The sequence below is a fragment of the Pan troglodytes genome, chromosome 9, assembly GCF_028858775.2.
Source record: "Pan troglodytes isolate AG18354 chromosome 9, NHGRI_mPanTro3-v2.0_pri, whole genome shotgun sequence".
Classification (NCBI taxonomy): domain Eukaryota; kingdom Metazoa; phylum Chordata; class Mammalia; order Primates; family Hominidae; genus Pan; species Pan troglodytes.
In genome coordinates this window covers 63,605,711-63,628,937 of record NC_072407.2, presented here as the reverse complement: position 1 = coordinate 63,628,937, position 23,227 = coordinate 63,605,711, and the positions used below count along the sequence as shown (strand labels likewise).

Sequence of the window (23,227 nt, the reverse complement as noted above, 5' to 3'; positions counted from 1 at the left end):
TCATCGCTATCAGTCAGAAATTCTACTCTGCTTCTCAGAAGTTTGGGGCTTATTTTTTTATTATTATTTATTTTGAGACGGAGTCTTACTCTGTCACCCAGGCTGGAGTGCGTTGGCATGGTCACTGCAACCTCCTCCTCCTGGGTTGAAGTGATTCTCCTGCCTCGGCCTCCCGAGTAGCTGGGATTACAGACACGCACCACCAGGCCTGGCTAATTTTTGCATTTTTAGTAGAGACAGGGGCTCACTGTGTTGGCCAGGCTGGTCTCTAACTCCTAGCCTCAGATGATCCGCCCACCTCAGCCTCACCAAAGTGCTGGGATTGCAGGCATGAGCCACCATGCCTCACCAGAGGCTTAGATTTTTATAGCCTCTAGTTCTACACAGCTTCAGAATTTGGTAAATATCTTAAGGAAAAAATCTGTTATGTTTTAAAGGCTCTTTGACTCCCCAATTTTCTTCCTCCAGTGTTATGAGATGACTTAGCTCAGCTGGCTTTTCTGCAACCTTGTCTGGGCAATGCTTGGATTCTTAGCCTCTTGCTCAATTGTAGAATTAGTAAATACCCCAGGGAGAATTCTGTTGCAATTGTTAGCTGGCTTCTCTATGGTTCTCTGTACTCTAGAATTTTAGGTCTGCCGGTCCTTCTTGCTTCACCAGCTCTCTGAGGGTATTAAAAATATGATTTTTTAAGATTATTATTTAGGCTGGGCGTGGTGGCTTACGCCTGTAATCCCAACACCTGGGGAAGCCGAGGCAGGCAGATCACCTGAGGTCAGGAGTTTGAGACCAGCCTTGCCAAAATGGCGAAACCCCATCTCTACTAAAAACACTATATATACACACACACACACACACACACACACACACATATATATATATCTCACGACACTGCACTCCAACCTGGGCAGCAAGAGTGAAACTCCATCTCAAAAAAAAAAAAAAAAAAAAAAGAAAGCCTCAAACTGAAAATCATATATATATATGACTTTTTTTGTGTGTGTATTTTATCTGACTTTTCTAGTTCCTGAGTGGAGTGTTGGTCAGTTAGAAGAATGGAAGTCTCTAAGCCCTTTCAAAGTGCTTCTTTCCACTAGGTGCAGTGGCTCACGCTTGTAATCCCACCACGTTGGGAAGCCCAGGCAGGAGGATTGCTTTAGGTCAGGAGTTTGATACCAGCCTGGGCAACAGCAGGAAGGCCCCATCTCTACCCAAAAAAATTAAAATTAGCCAGGTATGATGGTATGTGTGGGTGTTTTCCCGCACTGACAAATTATTCAACATCAGCTGGGTGTCCTACAATTCGATTCAATTCTGACACTACATGGAGTTAGCATCAGAGCCCACAGGTTAAGTAAGGCTCAGTCCCACAAGAATGTCCCCACTTCAAATGCTAATCGCAAGTCTGGCTCTCTGGTACTTCTGACCCACTGGCTATGAATCAGAGATTCCCACAACCCTCTCCTTGGGTTCAGTAATTTGTTAGGATGGCTCATAGAACTCAGGAAAACAGTTTACTTACTAGATTGCTGGTTTATTATAAAAGGAAAGAACTCTAGAATAGCCAGATGGAAGACATGCATAGGGCAATGTATAGAAAACAGCCAGGAAGCTTCCATGTCCTCCCTGGTGTAGACCAAAAGTAATATTCTAAGTCCCCCAAAAGACTGAATGAACCCTCCTCTCGGCCAAGGGGATTCCAAACTAAACCTGAAAAACTAGTTCAGGTCATGATTGGAAGGGGTGTTTGGACATGCTTCATTATACTGTCCTCCCTTTGGAATTCAGGCACATCTGACCAGTGTGAAAGGAAAATAAATCTTGGATCGCCAAGTGAGTGTGAACCCAGAAAATTTGAGACAGGTCTCAGTTAATTTAGAAAGTGTATTTTGCCAGGTTGAGAACACGTGCCTGTAACAACACAGCCTCAGGAGGTCCTGACAATTTGTGCTCAAGGTGGTCAGAGCACAGTTTGGTTTTATACATTTTAGGGAGACATGAGACATCAATCAGTATGTGTAAGATGTACATTGGTTTGGTCCAGAAAGGTGGGACTACTCTAAGCAGGGGAGTGGACTTCCAGGTCATAGGTAGATAAGAGATAACCAATTACATTCTTTTGAGTTTCTGATTAGCCTTTCACTGAAGGCACAATTTACATGCAAGAGGAGGGTAGAGGAATAGTCACGTATGCCTTAGTCTGGCTCAGTGAAACAATATGGCGGGACAACTCGAAGCAGGGAGGGGCTTACAGGTCACAGGTAAACTAGAGACAAATGGATGCATTCTTTTGAGTTTCTCATGAATGCATCTCTAAAGGAGGCAATCAGATATGCATTTGTCTCAGTGAGCAGAGCAGTGACTTTGATTAGAATGGGAGGCAAGCTTGCCCCAAGCAGTTCCCAGCTTGACTTTTGCCTTTAGCTGAGTGATTTGGGGGCCCAAAATATTTTCCTTTCACATTTCCTCCCCTTTCTTTTTAAAAATCTTTTAGAGAAAGCATTTTAGAAAAAAATCAGTCTCTTGTCTCATGTTTCATCTGATCTCTCATGGCTAGGATGGTTTATTTCTAGACGAGTAGGTCCTGAGTTATTAGGAAAACTCATTTTTAGAAGGTTGTGAAGTGTCATGTCCCATAAAGACAAAATAGGGGGAGGAAGGGAGAACAACAACAACAAACAAAAGAACAATCCTGGAAAATTGCTATAAGCCACATTACTCTGAAGTCCATACATCGGTAGGCAGGTATGAAAGTGGCTTATGTATGTAAATAGGTTGCTGTTATTTTTCTTCTGAAGTTGTCTAGATTCAGTTTGCAGGGCTTTATGAAAGCACAGCTTAGTTTTCAGTGACTCCAAATTGGAAAAAAATGGAAAAAAGAAGAAAAAAATGAAAACATTATTTTGAAGACTTGTAGTCAAGAAAAATTAGAATTCGGTCCAAACTGTAGAAAATAATAAAATTGAAAAACATTAGGCAAGACAAGAATCTAACAACAGGTGTGCTATAGTTTTTGAAACAATTTTTCTCTTTCCAGTTTTCCATTATTTTTTTTTTTTGAGACAGAGTCTTGCTCTGTCATCCAGGCTGGAGTGCAGTGGCGTGATCTCAGTTCACGGCAACCTCCACCTCCTGGGTTCAAATGATTATCCCACCTCAGCCTCCTGAGTAGCTGGAATTACAGGCATGCACCATCACACCTGGCTACATTTTGTATTTTTAGTAGGGATGGGGTTTCACCATGTTGGCCAGGCTGGTGTTGAATTCCTGACCTCAGGTGATCCGCCTGCCTTGGCCTCTCAAAGTGCTAGGATTATAGGCATGAGCTACCGCATCTGGCCGAATAATTATTTTTTACATAGGCTTTTAAATTGGCTTTGATGAAACTCTGTTCCATAGAAAGAATCTCAGATAAGACTTTTTAAAAGCCGAGCCCAGCCGTGGATTTGTGCCATCAAATACCTATGAATTGCATGATCCTCTCCTCTTGAGGTTCCAAGATAAACTTGGGACTCCTGGGCCTGTCAGAAAGTGACGTGCTTTACTTGCCACAGGTCAGAAACCTTGGACAGCGGCTGTGTGGACAAAGGTATGGGGCCAGTTTTTCCAAGGGGCTTTTATTGGCTCCATAAAGTCAAATTTGATTGCTTAAAGGAAAGCACACCATTCCAGTAAAAGCCTTGGTAAAATAACCAGTTTCTCCAATTGTGTCCTGTTACAAACGAAAACAGATTCTTATTGCACTTATGCAAATAACAGTATTGTCATAAGTTAAGAATACTCACAGCTGGGTGGAGTGGCTAATGCCTGTAATCCCAGCACTTTGGGAGGCTGAGGTGGGTGGATCGCCTGAGGTCAGGAGTTTGAGACCAGCCTGGCCAACATAGTGAAACACCATCTCTACTAAAAATACAAAAATTAGCCAGGCATGGTGGCGCATGCCTGTAGTCCCAGCTACTCGGGAGGCTGAGGCAGGAGAATGGTTTGAACCTGCGAGTCAGAGGTTGTGGTGAGCTGAGATCACACCATTGCACTCCAGCCTGGGCAAAAAGAGTGAAACTCCATCTCAAAAAAAAAAAAAAAAAAAGAATACTCACAAATAATCTCCAAATTCTGGAGAAATCAGAGAAAAACAAATATGCTGCAAATTTTGTTCATAGGAGTATACTCAATTGTTAAAGCTATAAATAGCTTAAAAGTTTTCTTGACTCTGAAAAACAAAACACAGGATCAGCAACATTTTAAGTGTAAAGTTAAAAAGATCATTTCAGACACCTATTACTTTAGTCCATGCAATTAATTCCTGTTCTGCTTCATTTTTCATGAACATTTCAGTTCTCCATGAGTCGTGAAAGTTTTTCCTCTATTCTGATGTGACAATCTCTAAAGTTATCAGAAACCTTATTCAGGGGCACCTATTAGAGTTTGTTTGTTTGTTTGTTTGTTTGTTTTTGAGATGGAGTCTAACTCTGACACCAGGCTGAAGTTCAGTGGCGCGATCTCGGCTCACTGCAGCCTCCGCCTCCCAGGTTCAAGCAATTCTCCTGCCTCAGCCTCCTGAGTAGCTGAGTAGCTGGGATTACAGGCACCTGCCACCACGCCCAGCTAATTTTTGTATTTTTAGTAGAGACAGGGTTTCACCTTGTTGGCCAGGATGGTTCTCAATCTCCTGACATCATGATCTGCCCACCTTGGCCTCCCAAAGTGCTGGAATTACAGGTGTGAGTCACCATGCCTGGCCTAGAGTTTTATAGCTGATTATAAAACCACCTTCTAAAGAGGACCAAAGCAAAACAACAATTGTCCATGGATGACAAAATGTTTTAGGGCAGCTATAGTCAAAGACAAAACTGACAAGGAAATTTGTTACCTCTGTGGCACATAATAATTTAACATAACAGTTATAATTATTACCGATAATGTACATTAAGTCATATCAGAATTATAGGAGTTTCCAAGGCCAGTGGCAGTGGCTCATACCTGTAATCCCAGTACTTTGGGAGGCTGAGACAGGTGGATCACCCAAGCTCAGGAGTTCGAGACCAGCCTAGCCAACATGGTGAAATCCTGTCTTTACTAAAAAAAATACAAAAATTAGCTGGGTGTGGTGGTGGGTGCCTGTAATCCCAGCTACTTGGGAGGCTGATGCAGGAGAATTGCTTGAACCCAGGACGCAGAGTTTCCAGTGAGCTGAGATCATGCCAATGTACTTCAGCCTAGGTGACAGAGCGAAACTCTGTCTCAAAAAAAAAAAAAAAAAAAAGGACTAGGCGCAGTGGCTCACGCCTGTAATCCCAGCACTTTGGGAGGCCGAGGTGGATGGATCACCTGAGGTCAGGAGTTTGAGACCAGCATGGCCAATATGGCAAAACCCCATCTCTACTAAAAATACAAAAATTAGCCGGGTGTGTTGGCAGGCATCTGTAATCCCAGCTACTTGGGAGCCTGAGGCAGGAGAATTGCTTGAACCAGAAGGCGGAGGTTGCGGTGAGCCAGGATTGCACCACTGCACTACTCCAGCCTGGACGACAAGAGTGAGACTCCATCTTTAAAAAATAAAAAATAAAAAATAAAAAATAATTATAGGAGTCTCCCATAATTTTGGAACACATCCAATAACATATTTATACAAATACAGCCCAAAGAAAACCAAACACCATTTTATATTTGACAATGTTTCCTGTATAATTTTTATACCAAGTAAGCCAAATATGTCATTTTTGGACTTTAGGGAACCTATTAATAATATGTTAAAGGATTAATTAGGTCTGAAAAAGACATTATTTATAATTTGATTTTGGAACGTTTCTCAAATATCAAAGGTTATCACAGGCCATTGTTAAATAAGTCATTCATTTAACCAGTGATAACTCAAGGATTTCAAAAAAAAAAAAAAAGGTAAAAACCTTCATTCTTTGAGAGAGGAGACTTAATTTTCCAAACAATAAGCCCTAATAAAAACAGCATGAAGCCAATTAAATATAACTTCCATAAGCCTTTATAACTTTTATAACCTTTATTAAGGAGTCAGTTACTGCTTCAAGAAAACCTTGTTAATCTGACACAGAGGCCCATATGCTGGTCTTGCTTCAGTGTGCCTTTGACATTAATGATTAATTTATAGGGAAACTGAACTTATTTTGTCTCTCAAAATCAGCCTTTACAATCTCATCTGTCCGCCTCTTTCTTGATAGTCCCTGGGCCTTGAGGAGTTGAATAGCTTTGATTTTCCAGCCCTGTGCTTCAGGAATGAAGTTTATTTTGATTGGCATCTTCTACCAGGCGTGAAGATGGGGCTTTAATTGCCGTCAGTGTTTAACATTTAGCAGGACTTGCTGTCCTTCTTAGACCCAGGAATCAAAGCCCTGTAACTCAATGTTGCAAGTATTTTAAAAGCGCATATAGACAGATAAACAGATGTAATAACCTTAATTAAAAACTTTTTTTTTAATCTGTTTTTTTCCTAGGCAAACCAAACTTAATGTGACAACTTGATTATATAAAAGTTTTTGGCTTTAAAAAAAAAAAGTAAATTCTCTTATTGTAACTTACACAGACTGTTAATGAAATGCTTGGACTTGCTGGTTTGTCCTGAACAATCCCTCTTTCTTTCTTTTTTTTTTGAAACAGAGTCTCACTCTGTTGCCACACTGGAGTGCAATGGTGTGACCTCAGCTCACTGCAAGCTCCACCTCCCAGGTTCACACCATTCTTCTGCCTCAGCCTCCCGAGTAGCTGGGACTACAGGTGCCTGCCACCACGCCTGCCTAATTTTTTTGTATTTTTTTTAGTACAGACGGGGTTTCACCATGTTAGCCAGGATGGTCTCAATCTCCTGACTTCACGATCCCCCCGCCTTCGCCTCCCAAAGTGCTGGGATTACAGGCGTGAGCCACCGCACCCAGCTTTTTTTTTTTTTTTTTTGAGAAAGAATGTTTTCCGGCTGGGCACAGTGGTGCATGCCTGCAATCCCAGCAACTCAGGAGGCTGAGGCAGGAGAATCATTTAAACCCAAGAGGCAGAGGTTGCAGTGAGCTGAGATCATGCCATTGCACTCCAGCCTGGGAGACAGAGTGAGACTCCATCTCAAAAACAAAACAAAACCAAGTACCTTGCCTTCTATACCCTCTCATGATCTTAACTGCAAACATTTCTGTGGACTTCGACACTTTAGGTAGAATTGAATACTTCAATTCTTTAGGCAGAATTTAACTTTTTTTTTTTTCCGAGACAGAGTCTTGCTCTGTTGCCCAGGCTGAAGGGCAGTGGTACAATCTTGGCTCACTGCAACCTCTGCCTCTCAGGTTCAAGCAATTCTCCTGCCTCAGCCTCCTGAGTAGCTGGGATTACAGGCATGTGCCACCACACCTGCCTAATTTTTGTATTCTTAGTAGAGACAGGGTTTCACCACGTTGGCCAGGCTGGTCCTGAACTCTTGACCTTGTGATCCACCCACCTCGACCTCCCAAAGTGCTGGGATTACAGGTGTGAGCCACTGTGCCCGGCCCAAATTTAACCCTTTCAACCAGTTGCCAATCGGAAATCTTTAAATCCACCTGACTTGCAAGGCTTCCCCTTTTGAGATGTCCTGCCTTTCTGGGCAAAATCAATGTACACCTTGCGTCTATTGATTTATGTCTCTGATTGTAACTTCTGTCCCCCTAAAATATATAAAATCAAGCTGTAACCCAACCATCTTGGGCACATGTTCTCAGGACCTCCTGGGGCTTTGTCATGGGTTATTGTCCTCACATTGGCTCAGAATAATACATCTCTTCAAGTATTTTAGAGTTCGGCTTTCTTTTTCACCAATACAAGCATCATCAGTGTGAAATCTAACAAACTCTTACTTTAGGAGCTAGACTTAGATTGCAGGCAGACCTGAAGTAAGAATTGGCATGTCCTTGTTTTATAGGACATCTTGAAAGGGTTCAAAGCCAGCACAGAACAATTTCTGAGGGCAGTCATCTAAGGATGCCTGAGGCTTTTTTCCTTTCCCTGGGGGTGTGGGGTCGGCCTAAGGCATAATGCTTTGACAAAAGGCTGTGAAGTAACAGAAATTCATTTGGGGCTGGGAATGGTGGCTCAGTCCTGTAATCCCAGCACTTTGGGAGGCCGAGGGGGGCAGATCACAAGGTCAGGAGATCGAGACCATCCTGGCCAACATGGTGAAGTCCCATCTCTACTAAAAATACAAAAATTAGCTGGGCGTGGTGGCACGTGCCTATAATCCCAGCTACTGGGAAGGCTGAGGCAGGAGAATCACTTGAACCCAGGAGGCGGAAGTTGTAGTGAGCCGAGATCGCACCACTGCACACCAGCCTGGTGACAGAGCTAGACTCCATCTCAAAATAAAATAAAATAAATTCATTTATTTGGGAGAGGGGGGCGGTGTTGCGTGACTCAGTCTCCAGGCTTAACTTTCCTTTTGGCATAATGAGTTTGGGGGCCCCCAGCTGAGGTCACTGCAGGCTAGCCAACTGCCAATGGATCCCAAGGCCATCACAGCTGCCTAGCTGACCTGCAGCTGACACGCAGCTGACACATGAGCGAGCCCAGCTGAAACCACCCACACTTTCCCGTTACCTATGTATCCTATAGTCTATGGAAGCTTTCATGCTTCAGTGTCGTGGTTAAGTGGTTGTACCCTCAAGACCTCGAATATTTACTATCTGACCCTTCTTAAAAAAAGCTTGGCGACCCTGCCAAAGCATCTCTGAAGAACAAGTTTCACAGAGCAGCTCTCTGGTGTGAGAGACTGGGTGAATTAATGGCCCCCATTCTTTACTCTCTCTGTATCCATGCCTTTGGCCTTGAAAATTTGTAGTGCTTTTGAGACAGAGTAGAGACAGGGTGTGGCTTCAGCTCACCCCCACTACAGCATCCTTTCATGCATCCCCACTGACCACAAAACCCACCCCTCTACCTTGCTGATGTATCCACTATCATCAACGCTTTAGTCATACAAAGCAAATCGCCATTTTGTATTCATCTTCTGTGCTCTCACAATGTTTAACCAGGCCTTTTACTTAAAGAATTCCAGGAACTGGCCTTAGGAGGTCCAAAATATCAAACCAACATTGTGTGTGGACTGTCCCTCCTCAGGAAAGAATACAGATTTGCTGCCATTGGCTAGACCACCTGGTGGTCCATTATTCAAGATAACCCTTACAACCAGATGCTGACCTGCACACCCTACCCTCACGTGCTTTGCCCAGCCCAGCCTGCCTACTCTACCCGAGGTCAATTCCAGTGCTTTGCCTAAGGGAAAAATCCCTGCAGGCTTTGTTTGGAGTCAGTCAGGGAACTCTCTCTTTGACTTGTGTTGTGTCCCTTATGCCCAGGCATAAGCTCCAATGAAGCCTTGTCGGCAAATTCTTTTAGCCTCATGTCAATTTCTATAGCAATGAGAGTCTAAGAACTTGTAGTTGGTAACCGTTTGCCACTTTGTTTCTGGGCTTAGTTGCGTGACTTGCCTTGATCAACAGGAGTCTAGGAGACACAAGACAAGCACAGGCTTGAAATGGGGTTGCATACTGGGACTTTCCCGCTCTGCCACTGGCGTGTGAGCAGATCCAGGCTAGTCTGTGGGAAGTAAATCTGCAAACCAGAGCTGAGTAACCACAGTCACTCCAGCTGAGGTCAATGAAGGCTAGCCAACTGCCAGTGGATCCCAAGGCCATCGCAGCTGCCTAGCTGACCTGCAGCTGACAGACACATGAGTGAGCCCAGCTGAAACCACCCACACACAGCCTTGATCAGCTGAACCCCAAGACAAAGAGCCAGGCAGCTGTTGATTGCTGTATGCCCCTGAACTTTGGTGGTGGACTGTTATACAATATTCTGGCAATAGAAAACTGATACTACGGACATTAGAATTTTAAAAATTTCTTTTGCCAAAACTGGCTAAGGGAATATTTTTATTCTTCTGAGGGCAGTTAAGGCTTCTGATAAGGAAAGAGAGTCTGAACAGAGCACACACATCTGGAGCTCCAGGAGTGGGGGATGCAGCATCAGATTCCATCTTGAATTTCTGCTAAAATACTTTGTACTCATAATGGATCTCAACAAAGATCTGTATTTCATCTGTGGCTCCATCTTCCCTCTGGGTCAAGTAGATGTTAAGCTGGACCTTGGCACGCCTCTTAACATGAAGAGATCTAGCTAGACAGACAGACTCCCCCATTTATGGAACAGGAATTCAATTTATTCTCTATTTATAAAACATTTTTTTAAAGTGCCTTGGGTATAAAAATCTAAATGTCTGCGGTGTGATCAGTCAGGAGCACGTAACTATCACTCTTCGCATCCTTTGGTCACTGGGAGATCCTTTGGGGGCTGGGAGGTCCTTCTGTCCCAGGCTAAAGGAAAAGCTTCACAAGGGTAAGAGCCACAGAACCCTCGGCAAGAAAGGCCGGTCAGGGAGAATGAATGGTACAGAGAGGAAAGGAAGGAAAGGGGGTGGAACAGAGGTAGAAGGCAAGGAAGGGATGCCGCACTGGAGACCGATGGGGACACTCTAATTGTGCAAGAGGGAGGATCTTCCTTCTTGAATGCTGAACACAGCTAGTCTGAACCTTCCTTGGAAAGTCCAGCTGTTTGCCCATGCATAGGGCCAACTCTCCCTGCAAAGCAGCAAATGTGGCTTCTATCAGGAAGGAAAAGTATCCATCAGTGTGACAAGAGGTCACCTTCGAACTTGCATGAACTCCTTGCGCAGCCACAAAGAGTCCTGGTAGAAGCGAGGATCGCCTAGTCTTACGGCTGTCCGTTTATAGAAGTAGCAGTACAACACTGCTGCTGTGGGGAGGAAGCAGAAGAGAAGCCTCAGGGGTGCTCCTGAGTATCATTTCAGGTTAAGAACAGAACCTGGCCAGGCGTGGTGGCTCACGCCTGTAATCCCAGCACTTTAGGAGGCAGAGGCAGGCGGATCATGAGGTCAGAGATCGAGACCATCCTGGCTAACACGGTGAAACCCTGTCTCTACTAAAAATACACAAAAAATTAGGTGGGCGTGGTGGCGGGCGCCTGTAGTCCCAGCTAATCAGGAGGCTGAGGCAGGAGAATGGTGTGAACCCGGGAGGCGGAGCTTGCAGTGAGCCGAGATAGCGCCACAGCACTCCAGCCTGGGCGACAGAGCAAAACTGACTCAAAAACAAACAAACAAACAAACAAACAAAAAGAACAGAACCTAATGAGGCTGGACAGCCCGGCCTCCTGATTTCCCATAGTCTTCTAGCAAGGGCAGGGGCAGTAATCCCTCCTGTTCCTGGTGTGGCTGTCACAACCATCCCAAGCCAGCTGGGACAGGTCTGGGAAGCCAGCATCAAGGCCCTCACTGAAAGAGACATATGTGGGACCCGAGAGAGGCCTGACCTTGCTCTGGTCCTTACCTAGTCTCTGGAATACAAACAGCGTTTGAAGTCCATCTGTCCATATGAAGCTGTTGGAGTTTTTCCAGCGTAAGTTCTGAAGGAGATGTGAGATACACAAAAGTTAATGGCCACAAGAGGCCCTAATGTCTCCAACTTGGTTAGCTGCAGAGATGCCAGTTGGTTTAAAATCATGCTAACCTCTTCCTCCTTTCTACAACCCCAAGGAGTGTTTCTCGAAGGAGCCTCAAAGCTCCATTTTTTGCTGCAAAGGGAATATCTTTTAACTTTGAGGGAGGAAGTATGAACTAAGTTATTTATTCTCTTTAATTCCATAACCTTTGCCAAGGAGAAATGATATACTCATTATCTCAGGAGTTCAGCTGGTCACTGTCTTGCCTTGAAAAATCGCTGGCTCAGCTCCTGTCAGATAAAGACTTTGGTGTACTCAGGGTTTAATGAGATTAACGGCTTTTATAGTACAAAGCCAGGACCTATTTTGGCTCCAGGAACCAGGGCACAGAATCCTCTTCAGGAAGCACCCGGAGACTCTGGTGTTGCTTTGCTTCTTTCCTGGGACCTCTACTTCTTTCTGTGGAATCACAAGCACAACCTAACAGGGGGTTCAGGTGTGAAAGTGGCTTTAATAATGAAGTGACAACTAGAGAACCCTGAGGTTTTAGAGTTCAATTGAATTGAGTACATGAGAAATATACAAGATACTCAAAGAGCTGGAAGAATTTGTGAAGCAGAAGAAATCTGAAACCATAGACACTGGATCTGATCTAAGGCCTATGTTAGAACCAAAGGGAGGGATCCTGGAGGCCGGTTCTCCTAGTTAAAGTGATGGGAGCTCGGCAGACGGCATGGAGCACTCAAGGGCAAGCAGCAATCCTGCTTGGCTACTTCCAAAAACATCCACTGCCTACAGCATTAGCCATGGGGCACTGATGCCTAAGAATAACCTGTATCAACATCCACCTGCCCAAATAGCTAATGATGAGACACATTCAACTACCTGTTTTAGCCCTGGTAGGCCTGTTTGGGGCAAAGGTGAATTGAATGTTCTGGAAGACTCCCCTGACTCTTGGACAAGGCTGTTTTTCAACACATAAGGTTGGTCAAGAGTACCTTATGAAACTCTCACATGCCCAGGGCTCCAACCCAAACCACTTTCATTTCACCTGTTCTCTACGAAGGATTGTGTGAGATGTCAAAGAATGAAGCTGGGTTCCCAGAGAAAAGATATCCCAGTGGCCGGGCGCAGTAGCTCACGCCTGTAATCCTAGCACTTCAGAGGCCAAGGCAGGAGGATCACGAGGTCAAGAGATTGAGACCATCCCGGCCAACATGGTGAAACCCAGTCTCTACTAAAAACACAAAAATTAGCTGGGCGTGGTGGTGCGTGCCTGTAATCCCAGGTACTCAGGAGACTGAGGGAGGAGAATCGCTTGAACCCAGGAAGCGGAGGTTGCAGTGAGCTGAGATCGCACCACTGCACTCCAGCCAGGCGACAGAGCGAGACTCTGTCTCAAAAAAAAAAAAAAAAAGAAAAGAAAAGTTATTCCTAGCCCTTTAGCGATTCAGGAATTCAGAGTTCAGGCCGGGCACAGTGACTCATGCCTGTAATTCCAGCACTTTGGGAGGCAGAAGCAGGAGAATTGCTTGAGCTTGGGAGGCAGAGGCAGGAGAATTGCTTGAGCTCAGGAGTTTGAGACCAGCCTTGGTAACAAAGTAAGACCCCACCTCTATTTAAAATAAAAATTAAAAAAAGAATTCAGACTGCCACTCTTACCATGACCCAGACATGAAGGGAGATGCTGAGGGCAAAGTACACAGCTGTCAGGATGATGGTCCCTTTGAACTTATGGAATAGGAGGTTGACCAGGCCAGCCTGGAAGACGAAGGTGTTGAAGAACATGAGGAAAATGATGATGATGTTGAAGAGGACTGCAATATCCTGGATGCTGTAGACATAAAAAAAAGTACAACCAATGAAGGCCTGTGTGAGGACCCAAGAGCAGGTACTATGTCCTGAGGGACACCACGAGGCCTGTCCTTTGTTGTGAGATAGGCATCTGACATCTTAAACCCTCACAGAGATAACATGGGTTTTGGGACCTGAATGACATGAAGCTAAAATTACCTAAAATTACCCACTGGCCCCATCAGTTGGGTTTGCAGTCCCTAGTCAAGGCTTTCCTGCTCTAATACTCTTTTTTATTTTTAAAATTTCTTCCATACATAGTCGTATAGAAGATTCTCTGATACTCCTTATTTTTCGAGACAAGAGTTTCATTCTGTTGCCCAGACTGGAGTGCAGTGGTATGATCACAGCTCACTGCAGCGACTTCCTGGGCTCAAGTGATCCTCCCGCCTCACCCTCCTGAGTAGCTGTGACCACAGGTGTGTGCCACTATACTCAGCTAATTTAAAAAAAAATTAGCTCATGCCTGTAATCCCAGCACTTTGGGAGGCCGAGGTGGGCAGATCACTTGAGGTCAAGAGTTTGAGACCAGCCTGGCCAACATGGCAAAACCCCGTCTCTACTAAAAATACAAAAAGTAGCTGGGTGTGATAAATACATAGTGGGGTGTGGTAGCGCACACCTATAATCCCAGCTACTAGGGAGGCTGAGGCAGGAGAATTGCTTGAACCCAGGGGGCGGAGGTTGCAGTGAGCTGAGATTGTGCCACTGTACTCCAGCCTGGCGACAGAGCTAGACTCCATCTCAAAAAAAAAAAAAAAAAAATTATGTTTTAATAGAAACAAGGTCTCACTATGTTGCCCAGGCTATCTGACACTCTTAAACATTTTTTTTTTTTTTTTGAGATGGAGTCTTGTTCTGTCGCCCAGGCTGGAGTACAGTAGCATGATCATGGCTCACTGCAACCTCTGCCTCCCAGGTTCAAGTGATTCTCCTGCCTCAGCCTCCCAAGAAGCTGGGATTACAGGCATGCACCACCATGCCCATCTAATTTTTGTATTTTTAGTAGAGATGGGGTTTTTCCATGTTGGTCAGACTGGTCCCGAATTCCCGACCTCAGGTGATCTGCCCACCTTGGCCTCCCAAAGTGTTGGGATTACAAGCGTGAACCACCACACCTGGCTTTTTTTTTTTTTTTTTTGAGATAGGGTCTTTGTCACCTGGTTGGAGTGCAGTGGCATGATCATGGCTCACTGTAGCCTTGAACTCCTGGGCTTAAGCAATCCTTCCACGTCAGCATCCTGAATCACTGCGATTACAGGTGTGTGGCACCATGCCTAGCTAATTTTAAAAATTTTTAGTAGGTAGAGACAGGGTCTTGCTATGTTGCCTAGGCTGGTCCTCAAACTCCCAGCCTCAAAAGATCCTCCTGCCTTGGCTTCCCAAAGTCCTGGGATTATGGGTGTGAGCCACCGTACCCAGCCTACTAATAACTTTAAGACACTAAATCACCACTGTCAGGGCCTTTGAATTGTGTGGGTTCAGCTTTCCAGAGTGCCTTACTGCACGCACATGAAGAGCACAAGCTGGATGACAGGAGTCTTTTGGAGCAGTTCTGAGAAGGAATTGACAAAGAGGTCATAGGACAGCAGCAGGAACTGCAGAGAGAGCACCAGGCTGTAGTTACTGGTCTGGAGCATTTTCCTTCTGTTTTCTCGGGCCCCCAAGGGCACATCCCACAGTTCCCAGAAAACCGCTCCTGGCTCTCTCCCTACCACTGAGGGAGAGGCTTCTAGTTCCTTTGAATGAGAGCTGTTTCCCTTGCTCTAAGGCAAGCACCTGTTGGAGCAAAAAGATAAGCAAGGTTAGAAATGTATTAATACCATAAACATTTACCGAGGACCTACTGTGTGCCAGGTACCACTCCAGTTGCATGGGATACTTTAGTGAACAAAACCAACAACAAAAATCCCCAAGAAGTCATTTATTCTAGGACCTTCACCAGCTTTTCTCCATGCCTGGAATCTTCTCAATGCAGAGCTGTCTCTAACCAAAGGAATCTAGTAGTATTACTGAGAAGAATGACTGCCTGGTCATGTAGTAGCGGTGGTAACAAAAATGGCAGCAAATCCTTATACATTGCTTACAATGTGCCAGGGAGTGTTCTACAAGCACTAACATTATTTAAACCTCACAAGGTAGATGACATAATACATTATTACCTTCCCCATTTTACAGATGAGAAATTTGAGGCCAAGAGAGGTAAAATAATTTGTCCAAGGTCACGTCGTTAGTAAGTGGCAGAGCTGGTATTCAGATGCAGGCTGCACGGGTCCACAGTCTGTGCTCTTAACTACTGGACTAAGCTGTCTCTTACATAATTGATAGACTAGTATTTAACTAGGCAGGAAAAATGCCAGCAAAGAAGTGTGAAGTGCCCTAGGCAGAAAAAGCAGAGAGGAAACAGGGGTCTCCTGGAAAGCTTTATCTTTAGGGTTATGGTTGCAACACAGTGGCAGTTGTTTCTTTTCATCTATTCCAAGACCCACAAGTTGCTCTGGGGGTGTCCTATGACCCGCTGCTGTGCCAAATCTATAAAGAAATTTCAAAATGCTCTGGAGTGTTAGCGATTAAATTAGCATCGGTAAAATGTTTTGCAATTTATAAGCTCTTTTCATATTTCTAACCTTACGTAATCCTACAACCATCTTGAGAAGTAGCCATTACAATGTATATTATCCCCATTTTACACAGAGGCTCCGGAAGGTTAAGGCACCTCCTCCACCTCAGCTGGTGAAGTCCCACCTTATTGGACGTATGTTCGCGGTTTCCTCATTCATTAAATTTTAGAGAGAGAGAGAGTGTCTCGCTCTGTCGCCAGGCTGGAGTGCAGTGGCATGATCTTGGCTCACTGCAACCTCCGCCTCTCGGGTTCAAGCGATTCTCCTGCCTCAGCCTCCCAAGTAGCTGGGACTACAGGTGCGTGCCACCACGCCTGGCTAATTTTTTGTATTTTTAGTAGAGACGGGGTTTCACCATGTTAGCTAGGATGGTCTCGATCTCCTGACCTCGTGATCCTCCCGCCTCGGCCTCCCAAAGTGCTGGGATTACAGGCGTGAGCCACTGCGCCCGGCCGCATTAAATAACACTGATAGCTACTACCTAGGTACCCACACCACGATAAACTTGTCAACCAAGATCGTTTCCTTTAATCCTCCCTACAAGTCTGCAAGGTGGGAATTATTCCTATTCTACAGGAAAGGACACAGAAGTCAGAGCTCAAGGCATTCCTCCAGGTCTCAAGTCAGCAGAACCCGGCTTCATAACTGTGACGCCAAACCCGTGCTCTTAACCACTAGTCATAGGCCACCATCCAGGGCTGTTTTGAGGATCTGTTATGCAGAAACGCCCATGCCTGTCTCTACGTACGACGATCCCCTCCAGTTTAGGGCAGTGGAGACTCACAAGCTCATGAAGCTCTTTAATTCGTCCACCGCTACCTGCCGCCTTCCCTTTGTACCTAGGGCAGTATTCCTCACGCTTCCCAATCCACTTAAAAACGAGGCTTCCTTGGCAAACAACAACAAAGCATAAAACCCAAGCCCAAAACAACAGCACCAAAAATTCTGACTTCTGGTCACTTAACCCACTCCTCGTCAATCACTCTCACCTCCAAACTCCAACGTCGGTTGTCATGGGGACATCGTCCCGGCTTCCGGAAGCCGGCTTTAAATTCCGGAAGTAAATGGAGGAGGCGGGCCCGTCTGCGCCGTGCGGCCTGCTAGTCCCCGGCTTTCTCTTCCCGCTGTATGGCCAGTCTGGCCGCCATGTTGGAGCCTTCGCTGTTCGGGGCCCGGCCTGCTCCGGGCCCTCCCAGCGTCGCCGCTAGCTGACTTAGGGTTCCCGCCCACACTGCGCACGGCCTTGCTGAGGGCCGGCTCGTAGTGGGAGGCTTCGCGTTCACCTGAACATTTCCGCCTCCTCTGGATGGGGGATGAGAGGCGGGGCTGATGCATCGCAGCAGTCCTGGACCCTCACTTCGGACTTGGAGAAGAAACTCCGAGGAGGAACGGGAGTTAGGGGGTTAGCACCTTGGCGCGCTGGGAGCCGGCCACCCCTGGCCTCCGGACTTCACTTCCCAGGAGGCCTCGCGCGCGACTGGAAGTGCTGCGAGCCTATAAGAAGGCGAGGCGGCGCCCGCCGCTCTGCTCTGGGGCGGCATTGCCAGCCGGCTGTAGGCATTCAGGGCAGTGTCTTCTGCATCTCCTAGGAACCTCGGGAGCGGCAGCTCCGGCGCCTGGTAGCGAGAGGCGGGTTCCGGAGATCCCGGCCTCACTTCGTCCCACTGTGGTTAGGGGTGAGAAGGATCCCGGGGCTGGGAGTTCAGGGACCTGGGTTCGAATGCTGGTTCCGCTGCTATCTCGCTTCGCACTGTCGCGACCCCCTTGCTCGGCCTCAATTTTCTCTTTTAGAAAGTGGGCACCTTTCTCCGCGCTCTTTCTTCCAACGCGGTGGTTATAAAGGCACGAAAGCTCTTCAGAGGACGCAGAAAGCAGCTGGAGCTCCTCGCCCCAATTTTCACCCATTGTTAGCTGGCACGAGCACCCAGCAGAGGAGTCAGGGATCACCCCTCGGGTGCCTGGAACGGTTCTTTGGACACCTGAGCCGGACCTAGGCACAGCCTGAAGTCGGGGTCTATAATTATTCCGGTGCTAAGGGGTAACTTGTTCACCTACCTCCTTGGCAGGAATATTGAGCCCTTCACTCCTGATGTTCCGACTTTAACAGAAGCTACCTTTGAGAATAAGGAATCCTCAGAGCTGAGAGGGAGTGGACCCGAATTCCTGTACCAGCTCTGCCACTTACCTTGGCTAAGTCATTTTCTTGTTTTGGGCCCCAGTGTCACAGTGTTTTTGATTTGTAAGATGAGGGTTTAGGGCTTGTATCCTAAATCTGGTCCTCAAGATTCTTGAAGTCCCCCAGTCCATCGGGGAGGGAGAGCAACAAACTGATTTTCTACCCTTTCATTTATTTGTAGTTCTAAATTATAAAAGTAACACTGCAAGAGTTTGGAGTAGAGCCTTTTTCTTTTTCTTTCTTTCTTTTTTTTTTTTCTGAGACAGAGTCTCACTCTGTCGCCCAGGCTGGAATGCAGTGGCACGATCTCGGCTCACTGCAACCTCCGCCTCCCGGGTTCAAGCGATTCCCCTGCCTCAGCCTCCCAAGTAGCTGGGATTACAGGCGCCCGCTACCGCGCCCGGCTAATTTTTGTATTTTTAGTAGAGACGGGGTTTCTCCATGTTGGTCAGGCTGGTCTCGAACTCCTGACCTCATGTGATCCGCCCGCCTCGGCCTCCCAAAGTGCTGGGATTACAGGCGTGAGCTACCGCGCCCAGCCTGCGTAGAGCCTTTTTCTAAGACTAAGGGCTGGATGGGAACTAGCATTTCTTACCCCTGGACGTGACCTGTTTTAGCTCAGCTGGGAGAATCCTTTTTCGCAAGAAATTAATAATATCTTGTGACGTGAAAATTATGTGAAACTCAGACTTCAGTGTCCATAAATAAATATTACTGGAACACAGCCGTGGTGCTCATTTGTTAAGATGTTTATGTGGCTGCTCTTGCATGGGCAGAGTTGATGACATAGTTGTGACAGACCATGTGCTCTACAAAGCCTAGAATATTTACTACCTGGACCTTTACAGAAGAGCTTGCTGACTGCTCCCTTAGAATGGGGCTCTGCAAAGTGAGCACACCCTGGGATCACAGCCCAGCCTGCCCTTAGAACAAATGAGAGGATATTTTCAAGCATTTGCATTGCAGTTTTCACGGTTTTTTTGTTTTGTTTTGTTTTGTTTTTGAGACAGAGTCTAGCTCTGTCGCCCAGGCTAGAGTGCAGTGGTGCGATCTCGGCTCACTTCAGCCTTCTCCTCCTGGGCTCAAGCCATCCTCCCACCTCAGCCTCCTGAGTAGCTGAGACTACAGGTGCATGCCATCACGCCCAGCTAATTTTTTTTTTTTTTTTTTTTAGAGATGAGGGCTCACTGTTGCTCAGGCTGGTCTGGAACTCCTGGGTATTTATTTATTTATAGACAGAGTCTATCTCTGTTGCACAGGCTGCAGTGCAGTGGCGTGATCTTGGCTCACTGCAACCTCTGCCTCCTGGGTTCAAGCAATTCTCGTGCCTCAGCTTCCTGAGTACCTTGGACTACAAGCGCATGCCACTGTGCCTGGCTAATTTTTGTATTTTTAGTAGAGACGGGGTTTTGCCATGTTGGCCAGGCTGGTCTCGAACCCCTGACTTCAGGTAACCCACCTGCCTGGGCCTCCCAAAGTGCTGGGATTACAGGCATGAATCACTGTGCTGGTCCTTCACTGCATTCTTCCTTTTCTCCTGCTTTGCTCTATTTCAGGAAGTAGGAGGGCTTATCTGTGTATTGTGAGCAGGGCAATATAACTTTGCAGCTCTCTGTCAGGAAAGTGTGCCCAGGGTCTATTCTAAGTCTGTCACAGAGCAGTAAACCAGGACCTTTTCTAGGGTGTGACTACAGATCCTTTCGGACTGCATTTACTTTTTCCTCTTACAAAGAAAAAAAAAAAACAGTTGTGGAAGTAGATATTGTCAGATGAGTGAGCCTGCTGATCAAGATCTCTTACATTTCACTGAAGGATGGAGAGTATTTTAGGTGAACATCTGGTGATCTGAAACGTCCTCTGCCCTTGGAGGAATTGAGGAGGCAGTTCTGAGGCTGGGTAGCAAATCTCTGAGTTAAGTAGTTGAGTCACAAATCTTCTAGGAGGCTGGTGGCATGATTTTCTCCTGCCAGCTTCATGGAAGCTTTTTCCCCGCAGCCCTTGGACCTTCTTTTCTTTTTTTTTTTTTTTGAGACAGAGTCTCACTTTGTCCCCCAGGCTGGAGAGCAGTGGCGCGATCTCGGCTCACTGCAACGTCCCCCTCCAGGGTTCAAGCAATTCTCCTGCCTCAGCCTCCCTGGTAGCTGGAATTACAGGCGTGCGCCACCACACCCAGCACATTTTTGCATTTTCAGTAGAGATGTGGTTTCACCATGTTGGCCAGGCTGGTCTCAAACTCCTGACCTCAGGTGATCTATCTGCGTCGGCCTCCCAAAGTGCTGGGATTACAGGCTTGAGCCACCGTGCCTGGCCGGACCTTCCTTTCTCAGAGATTACTGCCAACTTGGGTCACCTTGTGCATCTTTACCTAAGTAGGTGGACCCCTAGCATGGGGAGAGCTGGCATGGCATGGCTGAGGGCCACTGAGAGGCCTGGGCAGGCACAAGGAACATGAGCTGCATGTTAGTAGTTAGGATGAAGTGCGTGACAGCGATGACTAAGAATTCTATGTATATATATATATATATTTTTAGATGGAGTCTAGCTCAGTCGCCAGGCTGGAGTGCAGTGGCGTGATCGCAGCTCACTGCAACCTCCACCTCCCGGGTTCAAGCGATTTTCCTGCCTCAGCCTCCCGAGTAGCTAGCTGGGACTATAGGCGCGCGCCACCATGCCCAGCTAATTTTTTATTTTTAGTAGAGATGGGGGCGGGGGTTCACCATATTGGCCAGGATGGTCTCGATCTCTTGACCTTATGATCTGCCCGCCTCGGCCTCCCAAAGTGCTAGGATTACAGGTGTGAGCCACCTCACCCAGCCTTTTTTTTTTTTTTTTTTTTTTTGAGATGAAGTTTCGCTCTCATTGCTCAGGGTGGAGTGCAATGGCACAATCTTGGCTCATTGCAACCTCTGCCTCCCTGGTTCAAGCAATTCTCCTGCCTCAGCCTCCTGAGTAGCTGGGATTACAGGCGCCCACCACCACTCCTGGCTAATTTTGTATTTTTAGTAGAGACCGGGGTTTCACCATGTTGATCAGTCTGGTCTCGAACTCCTGACCTCAGGTGATCCACCTGCCTCAGCCTCCCAAAGTGCAGGATTACAGGCATAAGCCATCGCGCCCAGCAAAGAATTCTAATACTTGACTTCTACAGTGTGCTACATTCATTTTCTCACTTGATCTGACAACCTGTGGTCAAGGAAGCAGCGTGGGCCTTGAAGCTAAACATACAGGATTTGGAACTCCCCACCCACTCTCACTGGGTCCTCATGCTAATTACTTATCTCTCTCAGCCTTAGTTTCCTCAAGGAATAATATGCCTCCCAGGGTTAAGAGGAGTAAATGGGATCTTGTGTGTAAGGCTCTGATGCTCATAGCTGGTGTTCGTTATTCTTACTGTTCAAGTATTCTTACTGCCATGCCTTTCTTGCAGGTGAGTCCTGCAAATGTTAAGTGATTTGCTCAAGGTGCCCATTTCGCAGGAATTGGAGCCCAGGCCAGTTCTCTGAGCCTATCATTAGGGCTAAAGGTGAGCAGTCAAATGTTTTACCTCCGTGGGGGCTATTGGCTGTTAGCTGCTTCCGAGTGAGGGACCTCAACGCAGGAAGCCACACTGTTGCCTTCTTGGTGTGAGTCCGTGGGACAGGGTGACTGCCTTGATGCCTGGGCCCGTGCTGCCTACATATTAGCTGAAAGCAGGGCCAGTCCTGTGGCTTTGCCCACTCACCTAGCGTTTAAGAGCAACTGCTCAGGGCTTTAAGCATTTGCCATGCCTGAAACCAGAGTTGGTTTCTGGGTTTATCAAGGACTTCTGGAAATCTCAAAATAAATCTCTTGCTTTCTGGACCATGAGTTGTTGCTTCCTCTTTTCTTCTCTGGACTTTCCCCAGAGGAAGAGAAAGCAGAAGTCTCAGGGCTGGAGACAGCTGAGGGGCATCAGCTGGTTCAAGGTGTGGAGTGTGGGCAGTGGAGTGAAGGCCTGGTTACCTCTCCAGTGAAGATTAGCCCCATAGAGCTTACTCTATGGGGAAGAACTTTTCTGACTCCTTCCTGTCTAGGGTAATAGTGGGGTGTTTGCTCTTTTCAGACTGTAATTTTTGCCTTCTTATCTTAGAACCCAAGGCCTGGGTGTTTGCGTGATTTAGCCTGGATTTTGATTCCTGTCCCTTTTTTCCTGGGGGGTATGGGGTGGTAATTCTTTACCTTCTGGTCCTGTGAGGGGAGAGGAATCCCAGGACTCTGGGTCTTGGGCCTTGGCATCTGGCCTTCGCCAGGGCCAGCCATAGCCTTGAGTTTGCTGCTCTGTCTGGGCACTGCCAGGTGCTGGGGTGGGGCCTCAGTCATTGTGACTGAAGATCAGGCCCACCCAGGCATTGAGGCCTCGGGTGGGGGGTGGCGCCCAGGCTGATGCAGGGGAACTGAAGCAAAAAGATTCCATCCCACAGGCCAAGAGCGAAATCAGTGTTACCTCCTTTAGCCAGAGAACTGGGTGCACCTGAGCCAGTGGAGATTTGTGACTTCTCCTTCTTCTAGGAGTGCGTGATCAGAATGGTGTCTGGACGGTTCTACTTGTCCTGCCTGCTGCTGGGGTCCCTGGGCTCTATGTGCATCCTCTTCACTATCTACTGGATGCAGTACTGGCGTGGTGGCTTTGCCTGGAATGGCAGCATCTACATGTTCAACTGGCACCCAGTGCTTATGGTTGCTGGCATGGTGGTATTCTATGGAGGTGGTGAGTAAGAGGTCAGGAAGGGAGGTGGGATAGGGCCCAGGCTGGACAAAGCTGCACTTTCCCTCTCCAAGGCTGGCCTTTGTAAATGTTGGGCTTGGGGCTATGGGGGTAGGGTGGGTTGGGCTGTCTCTGGGCCTAGCTGTCATTTGGGGGAGGAAGGGGTTAAGACGGGGGGCATCTCAGAAGGGTGGCTTCACAGATACTCTAGGGCAGGAGTTGGCAAACTTTCTATAGAGGGTCAGATAAATATTTCAGTTTTGCAAGACAGAATCTGTGTTGCAGGTACTCAGCTCTGCCACTGTATTGTGAGAGCAGCCATAGACAACACATACACACAAGTGTGGA

General features: G+C 46.8%; 2 protein-coding genes across 19 annotated transcripts in view; one reads left to right on the top strand and one right to left on the bottom strand.

Moving 5' to 3' along the window:
• Positions 1-1,513: 1,513 nt before the first annotated feature.
• On the bottom strand, positions 1,514-22,462 carry TMEM138 (transmembrane protein 138). Of its 15 annotated transcripts, XM_063782956.1 has the most exons (7): positions 16,765-16,967; positions 15,522-15,891; positions 15,075-15,138; positions 14,872-14,957; positions 13,168-13,339; positions 11,394-11,469; positions 10,186-10,800 (listed from the first exon to the last, which is right to left on the bottom strand). In XM_063782956.1, the coding sequence occupies exons 5-7, from the start codon at positions 13,291-13,293 to the stop codon at positions 10,688-10,690; spliced, it is 315 nt and encodes a 104-aa protein (XP_063639026.1). In that variant the 5' UTR covers positions 13,294-13,339; positions 14,872-14,957; positions 15,075-15,138; positions 15,522-15,891; positions 16,765-16,967; the 3' UTR covers positions 10,186-10,687. The 15 variants fall into 15 exon arrangements, 14 of the variants coding, with proteins under 14 accessions (XP_063639024.1, XP_063639026.1, XP_063639025.1 ...); XM_063782955.1 differs by lacking the exons at positions 15,522-15,891; positions 16,765-16,967 and adding an exon at positions 16,970-17,104; XM_054662320.2 differs by having other exon boundaries at positions 14,872-15,138; positions 16,765-16,942.
• The window catches only part of CYB561A3 (cytochrome b561 family member A3), a 13,584-nt gene continuing 7,446 nt past the window's right edge, over positions 17,090-23,227 (top strand). The window contains exons 1-3 of one of the 4 annotated variants that reach the window (XM_063782952.1): positions 17,090-17,656; positions 21,584-21,679; positions 22,684-22,882. In XM_063782952.1, coding sequence (XP_063639022.1) covers positions 22,699-22,882 — 184 coding nt within the window. In that variant the 5' untranslated portion in view covers positions 17,090-17,656; positions 21,584-21,679; positions 22,684-22,698. Of the gene's footprint in view, positions 17,657-21,583; positions 21,680-21,770; positions 22,210-22,683; positions 22,883-23,227 lie in introns of those variants that run through there. The other 3 variants (XM_009423233.3, XM_009423234.5, XM_009423232.5) reach the window with 3 other exon arrangements.

What these genes read in the sequence shown, in the direction of transcription:
- TMEM138 (XM_009423228.4), bottom strand. Translation starts at nt 14,999, where the DNA reads ATGCTCCAGACCAGTAACTACAGCCTGGTGCTCTCTCTGCAGTTCCTG. An exon ending in ATCCAGCTTGTGCTCTTCAT is followed by an intron (nt 13,340 to 14,871) that starts GTGCGTGCAGTA and finishes TTATGTCTACAG; the next exon opens with CATCCAGGATATTGCAGTCC. An exon ending in CCCTTCATGTCTGGGTCATG is followed by an intron (nt 11,470 to 13,167) that starts GTAAGAGTGGCA and finishes CATCTCCTTCAG; the next exon opens with AACTTACGCTGGAAAAACTC.